The 8,291-nt window shown below is 33.8% G+C and overlaps 1 protein-coding gene across 1 annotated transcript in view; it reads left to right on the top strand.

The window, feature by feature from the left end:
• LOC106473215 (fatty acid hydroxylase domain-containing protein 2-like) overlaps window positions 1–2,396 on the top strand; it is a 12,714-nt gene extending 10,318 nt beyond the window's left edge. The window contains exon 7 of the mRNA XM_013933897.2: window positions 627–2,396. Coding sequence (XP_013789351.1) covers window positions 627–786 — 160 coding nt within the window. The 3' untranslated portion in view covers window positions 787–2,396. The remainder of the gene's footprint in view (window positions 1–626) is intronic.
• Window positions 2,397–8,291: the final 5,895 nt, after the last annotated feature.

Below are 8,291 nucleotides of genomic sequence, written 5' to 3' on the forward strand. Positions count from 1 at the left end.
ATATATATATATATGACTTTTTTATTCAATTCACATTTTCACACTACTTTGTCCCACCCCGCAAAACTTTGCCTCTCTCTCTGGAATAATTTCTATGGATGCCCATGCTTGTGTTGTTATTTTGGTGTTAGATCTAGTGCAATTTTTTTCCGTGAGTTTCAGAGCAATAACAGTAAAACTTTCATGGTTGCTCTTAACCTAGAATGTTAACTAGATTGCTTAAAATTGACTTCAATGTGTATTTCTTCAAGTGACTTAAATGATTATATAAACTGAGTCCTTTTCACTGTACAATTAATATGTCATTGTGAAATTGAAGTAGTTCTTTAAATTTTTAAATAGCATGATTTCACCACTGTTACAAAAAAAAGTTAAAATTAAGAATATAAGGTATTGATTTAAGTGTTATCAGCAAAAAAAAGTTAAAATTAAGAATATAAGGTATTGATTTAAGGGTTATCAGCAAAAAAAAAGTTAAAATTAAGAATATAAGGTATTGATTTAAGGGTTATCAGAAAACAGATGCAGTTCAAAGTAACTCAGTGTATAATATATGGGAATCAGTTTATTTTCATTGTAAGATTATATCACACTTATTGAATTTATCTCTCTCTGTTTTTCTGTAGATTCAACCAGAATTATGGAGTTCTAGGAGTCTTGGATCGGCTGCATGGGACAGACATTCACTTCCGTAACAGTAGAATCTATGAACGCCATATCATGCTTCTCAGCTTGGTCCCCCTTAAGCAGCTGTATCCCGACAATACTAAACAGAAAGCATCTTAAACATGTAACTGGCTTGTGTTATTTTGTTATAAATGTATTTGATATTATAGTTTTGTTTTATAATAATTGCAAGGGGCTGCTAGGATGGCTTATTAGAATTATTTTTTCTTAATAGAAAGTTTGTTTTATGCTAAGCTTTACTTGTTAAATTGTTTAGCATGGTTATTTGATGTGTTTTGTTCCTTTCATGTATTTCTAGTTCCACAGCAAAATCTGCTTTTACATGACATAAAGTAGTTTGTGCTTATGACCAGTTAATAACATTTAAATATCTAGTGTTTAGAAGTGAGGTAATTATTCCAGACAACAACTTAGAAATATATTAAGGCTTTCCATACATGTTTTAAATGTTTTGATAGGTGTGAAATACAAAATCATGTTTTTTCAAAATGCTACATAAAATTGTTGGATAAAGGATGATAAAGAATATATTGATACGTGTAAATTAGAACATTTTCTAGTTTATTTTATGCAATGTTTTGAGCAGATGCCCTTTGTCAGGAAATAAAGAATGTGTTACAGTGGAATTGGGCCTAATTGGTTACTTTCAGAGGAAATCTTTATTAGTTACTTCTAGAGGGAATCTTTATTGGTTACTTCCATAAGGAATCTTTATTGGTTACTTCCATAGGGAATCTTTATTGGTTACTTCCATAGGGAATCTTTATTGGTTACTTCCATAGGGAATCTTTATTGGTTACTTCCATAAGGAATCTTTATTGGTTACTTCCATAGGGAATCTTTATTGGTTACTTCCATAGGGAATCTTTATTGGTTACTTCCATAGGGAATCTTTACTGGTTACTTTCAGAGGAAATCTTTATTGGTTACTTCGAGAGGAAATCTTTATTGGTTACTTCCATAGGGAATCTTTATTGGTTACTTCCATAGGGAATCTTAATTGGTTACTTCCATAGGGAATCTTAATTGGTTACTTCCATAAGGAATCTTTATTGGTTACTTTCATAGGGAATCTTTATTGTTTTTTTCCAGAGGGAATCTTTATTGGTTATTTTCAGAGGGAATCTTTATTGGTTTCTTTCAGAGGGATTCTTTATTGGATACTTTCAGATGAAACCTTATTTTTTTGTTGTTTTTTTGCTAGCATTGTATGTGCATGAACTGAAATGCAACTTGGTTTTTTAATTTATCTGTATGCATTTAGCAACAACATTTGCCTGGCTTCTGCTTTCTTTTTATGTGAGTTATGCATGAGAAGTGTATATCCTCCAGATGAATAAGCAAGTGTATGCTGGTCCTAAAATAGGCTTCCCAAAAATGCTCTACTTTTATGTAATAAATCCTGTTTTGGTTTGAAATAGAATAACACTGAAATGTTTTAATATTTGAGCCACAAATTGGAATTATTCTTTGCCTGATGGTTATTATTTTTGTATTTTAGGACAGAAGAATTAATATAATGTCTTTAATATATATGTCAAGGAAATTCCAATTTTTTTAAATTTTTTTTTGCAAATCTAAAAACTGTACCATCTTGTTGACACACATGTCAATGATAAGCTTACTTTAATAGGTCTACAAGTTGTTCCTCTTGTAAGGAGGTTTTGTGTGTTAACAATAAAATTTCTTGATTACTTTGAAAACCTTGATTTTTTCGTCAGACTTTTTTGTGTTTTAAGAAAAACGTTACATGGACATATATTTATTGTCTTCAGTCTGTGAAAAAGAAAGAAATATGAGCAGTTTAATAACCATGTAAACTTATCAACAATTTGTCTATGTTAACAACGCTACAACAAGAGTAGTATCCAATGTGTATCAAAGTTTTCTCTCTCTTTTAGTTTCTTAATAAAAGCTACTTCTTTAATATTTAATGTTCACTAGGAATTACAAATAAACTGCCACCAAACAGTGAGATCCTCCTGGTTTATTGAATTTCCTGATCCTGTGGGAGTTGAAATCATTTCTGTCATAACAACGACAAGCCATACAATAGAAGACTCAACTAGTGGATGGATGTGAATACTGTACGGTGTGTGTGCCACCCAGAGAAAAAACTGGTTTAGACAGGATGAACTCCAGCATGTAATTACTGGTTCTCCTCAACAGAGAATAGCCCTGGATCTCGCTGGTCTACTGCTGCAGATGGAACGTGGTCACCATTATATGCTATGCTCATGTTTGGCCAAGAAGTTTTGCTCCCTGTAGATGCGATTGCATGGTCCTCCACATAGAGTGTGTCATTGCTTAACATTGAAAATTCAAGATATGAATTTTCTTTGATATAAAATCTATATAAACACTTATATTTGACAGATTTGGTTATACTTATTTAAGTTCTGACAAACCATGCTTTCCAAGCTATCGAGTGATTCTCCTGGGGCAAAATGGTGGAGCCGATTTGTGCAAATCATGCACCTGATGTAGCTGAGTAATGGTAACTTTAGTACATCTGAAGAGTGTATAACTTTTCTACATGCTATGTTTCATTAGATTCTATAATGATATATAGTGTAGTAACAGCACGAATATTATTTAGCTTAATTCTGTTGGTGGTTATTTATTTTAGGATTCCTAAAAAGGAAGATGTGTCGAGTTTGATGGCTTATAGACACACTTTGATAGATAGTGGTTACAAAGTAGTAGCTGTACAAACTAACCAGAGATGTCATGAAGTAATTTGTGAGGGATCGGAGGCAGTCTATTGTAAGCTGTTAGTGTATGGGACAACGTGTAAGGAAGCTGTTTGCGTGTGGCAATAAATGTGTATAAATAAATGTGCATTTACGAGCATTACATAACATTTAACAACAAAATGGGTCATTTTCGCAAAGAACCCAACTATCAAGCCACGAAGAAATGAAAATAAAGTATTTGATCTGGATGATAAAACTATCATCCTCATTTGTAATGTTATTATTTGAAGGTACAATTTACCTTTTGCAGTTTCACCTTCTCATGTTATACAGTTTGTAAGACATTACTTGCCGAACTGCAAAACATTTCTTTATAATCACCCTGTATTTAGTAAAGCACACAGTTTTCTAAATATTTTATTAGTATTATATTAGTACAAGGTGCATAAAAATTCAGGTTGTGGGTGTACTAGAGGAAGCAGAAAGTAACACCCACATGACAAACGTTGCACAAAAGCTAGTACTAAACTTTTAATTCGAAGAAGATTCCAAAGGAGAGATGATGTAGGTGTTAGTGAATTCTAGTGGTCAGAAGTTTAGGTTGCCATTGCTTACCAAAGTCGGGCTCATGTGTAGGATCCAGTTCTGCGATCTTGACCCAACTTCTTTTCCCATGGAGCTGTGTGCTGTTTATGTAAAAAAACAGATGGTAGTGAAAGGGATGAATCAGGGTCGATGGGTAGACATATTGGTTTTTATCATGGCTAATAAATTATCGGTCAAGTAAAGACCAATGAAGCTTGTGAGCTGAGAAGTTAATGGTTGCTAGAGGTACATGTGGTATAGTTGATTAGAACATGAGCAAATTTGAACCCCCATACAAGTGTTGCTTGACCAAGGTAATCCTTTGGTAACTCTTCCTTCTGACCAATTGAAATTCATCCAACCTTCCATTTTCAATCCAAACTTTTACTATTTATGACAGAGTTCATGGCTATTTTGACTATCCTGTTTTTCAACTAGCCAGTAATGTTTCATTCCATAGTGTGCTGATGCCTTAGTGTATAATCTTGGATTGAACAACAGCATGCCTAGCACTTCCTGTTTGACAAGGAACTGGACTTACTCACTGACCTGAAGATGCATGTAGTCACCCTGATTTTTTACCTGATAGAACCTAGGAATGAAGATACATTACTGAATGATGCATTGAATAATATTGGGACTTTGCCAAGTCAGTTGTCAGACTTAGTCTAATGTCTCTGGAGGCTGAGCATCCCCAATTGGGAGGAAGTTCAATCCTCAAGAATCCTAGCCCTCATTAGAAAAAGTGATAGAGCTCATTGTGTATCAGCCAGCACCACCTCTACACTGGTTAAGCCTAGTCACAGCTGCTGACTGCCAAACATTGGTAGCTAAGAAGGAAGAATGGTTACATCTTGGCACTGGGAACGTCTCCTTATGTGACCTGTTAGGGGATGTTTGTCAACAATGAGGCAAAGATATTAAATGTGCACCTATCTCTTTCAGAACCACTTTATCCCAAAAATGAGGAAAACCTTCCAGAAGTTAAGATTGCCTCAAGGGGCAGCCAAACTACAGGGAAATAAAAAGCTTGTTCAGCACCACTACTAAGGACCAAAACCAGCTGGCTAAAAAGGTCTCACTGCCTTTGCCAACACCACTACTATCAATGACAGGTAGAGCCTTCAAAGTGAATGAGGAAACTATGACCTTGGTGGTCTACCAGTTGAAACAAAGCTCCACCTCCACAGAAGCCAGACCATCACCACTAGAGAGAACCTGAGAGTTGGCTCAGTGGCAATTCAAGGGAGACATTCTCAACAATACACCAGTTACCCTACATCTGAGCAGATCCATCTCAAACGGCACTGCCAGGAGATTGCCACAAAGTGAATGGGGGCCTAAACTTGTATAATTGAAGGGAAGATCGGCTGTGTCAGAAGACAATGCATTCATTGCATCTCAAAGACATCTGTCATTTGTGAGATGAGTTGACAGATGCAAGAAGAGCCCTGACCAAGGCCAGGACATTATCAGTTTGACTGCCACCTTAAAAGATATCTTGATTGGCCTAAAGTAGAGGCAAGGGAATGCAACATCATGCTTGCATTGTATATATTGTATAGTTTAGTATGTATCGCTGTACGTTTTTGATATATATTTATTTTATGTATATGTGTGTTATTTTAAAGAATTTCTTATTTTGTATTGCATTTTTAATTTTATACTTTGCTCAGAAAGATTTGTTTTGTATTTTCATTACTTAGTATGTTTTATTAAGAACTGTGTCAGTTTTTATATTGTTGTATGTTTTATTTTCTAAGGTTATGTTTCATGAAAAGCTGTATTATGTGATTTTTTTTATATGACTATCAAGAGGCTTATTTTGTTAAAGAGTATATGAATTTCAGCATGATTGAATCTGTGTATAGTGACTTGTATGACAAGTTCACTGTATTTGAGGTTTACTGCATAATTTTCATGTTGTACTAGGCTGAATGGTAATTGCAATTATTAACCAACATCAAAGGGGTTTCTCTTTATTATGTATTAATTAGTTGTTAAAGAGTTTGTGTTATGATATTGAATTATATGACAAAATTCGATTTTCTGTTGTGTTCAGTTATAGTTGGACTGTATCTCACTGTTAAAGGATATTTATTATGTATCTGTACAATGGTTTTGTGTTAAAAGGTTTTTCTTTATTGTTTCTTTCTTAAAGGGTTGTGATGTCTGTGTGGTGTGTTTTGAGAGGCAAGAATGAAATTATTGTACAGGTTTAAAGTTAAAATTAATTTTTAGCTTGAGGACAAGCCTAAAGTAGGGAAGAGAGAAATGTGTGGTATATGAATATATCATTTCTTTGTATTTTCTGATCATATTATAATATTTATTCTGTATGTATATATCCAGGCTTCCAAGAACATGTGGTCAAGAAAGAAGCATTTAAGTCCATTTCAATCTAGCTTTCTTCTGGCTGTCTCTGTTCCTTTAGTATTCTCTAAGAGATAATACTTGTGCTGTCTGTGGAGGTATTGCTGTAATATTGCACATTGTGCGAGGATGTCAACAGCACTGTCTTTCAGTGGTAGTTCAGGTGATATCTCGAGGTTGCAACCTCACTATGACTGAATGAGAACAACTAGTCACATGGGTAGAACTAGTCACTCTGGGTAAATATGATGTTTCTTGTGAAGTAAGGATCATTGGATTTAGTCAGTCTGCTGCACAAGCTAGAAAAGTAATAGGAGAGCTCATAAAAATGACAGTCTGTCATTCCATAAAAACAAGTATAAACATATTAAGTTTGGTATTATTAAGGATTGTTAATTTCATATTTCACTTTGTTTCCAGTATCTGTTTCGTTCATTCTCATGACTCAGTTATTCTCTTTACAACATAGATGAGAGTGTAACTTCTAGATATCACTCGAACAACTGTTGACGTCCTTGCACAAGGTGTAGTATTGTGCAATATTTCTCCGGGGTAGAAAAAATATTATCTATTTTGAGAACAACAAAGGTAACTGGTAACTGAGAACAAAATAAACGAAACAGCTTTCTCTACGATGTGTTACGTGAAACCTTTACAGGTAAAGAACAGGGAATAAATTCAGAATTAGTATTATCATATTATAAGAAGATTAAAAACACGTGGCTTATTCATAAACCGCACTTCCTATCTTCCTTATTTCAGGCTTGTCCTCAAGCCAACAATTAACCTTGATTTTAAAACCAATAAATTTTCAGAAAACCCTTGTATGAAGTCAAAATCTACACATGATAAAATACCTTTTAATATACCTTATTACATGAATGACAATAACAATAGTACACTAAGTGCAAAATCGCATACATTTGTTTTATGGGATTGTTAAAAGTGTATGTTATGCTGCTAATGTTTTTTTCTCACATCCAGGTCCAGTAGACTAACAGTTTCTCCAAAAATATAACGTGAAAAAATCTTTTATGTATTGATTGGTTTTTATTCGACTACTATTATTTTATTTCCAAATATATATTGAATAGGTAACTTTATTAGAAATATATATATCAAGCAGAAGTGTCATCTGTACCTCAGGATTTCGTACTTACACTTTTTGACCAATCTCTACCGCATTGTCCCCCAGTGGCTCAATGGTAAGTCTCGGGCTTATAAGGCTAAAAAATATTAGTTTTGAAACCAGCATTTGTCAGAGCCCATTTTGTAGCTTTGTGCATAATAATAATAATATATCAACAATATTCTACCAAATTTAGCATGCAGCAGAGTTCAGGTCTGGACCCTATGTCACTACCCAGAGGATCTTAAGTCCTAAATGTGTGTTGAACGCGTACAACAACTAGTATCATATAAGTAAGTGTAAACTCTTTTACATATATTTATTTTAATATTTTATTTACCCACTTTAAAACAATAACTGAATAGATCGTAACAAGAGACAAGCTAGATGTGTGTTTTCAGGTACACTGGCACTGGTATACAACAGATAGACAAAAGTGCCCACAAAATGTAAGTACAGGAATTTTCATATAGAGAATAAATAAAACATAGGGAATAAAGAAAGTCAAATGACGTAAGTGAACAAGTAATATAGTATCCTTATTTAAAATGGTGGTCAGATGACGTAAGTGAACAAGTAATATAGTATCTTTATTTAAAATGGTGGTCAGATGACGTAAGTGAACAAGTAATATAGTATCCTTATTTACAATGGTGGTCAAATGACGTAAGTGAACAAGTAATATAGTATCCTTATTTACAATGGTGGTCAAATGACGTAAGTGAACAAGTAATATAGTATCCTTATTTACAATGGTGGTCAAATGACGTAAGTGAACAAGTAATATAGTATCCTTCTTTACAATGGTGGCTTATGTATTT

Source organism: Limulus polyphemus, unplaced genomic scaffold (assembly GCF_000517525.1).
Source record: "Limulus polyphemus unplaced genomic scaffold, Limulus_polyphemus-2.1.2 Scaffold5977, whole genome shotgun sequence".
NCBI lineage: Eukaryota > Metazoa > Arthropoda > Merostomata > Xiphosura > Limulidae > Limulus > Limulus polyphemus.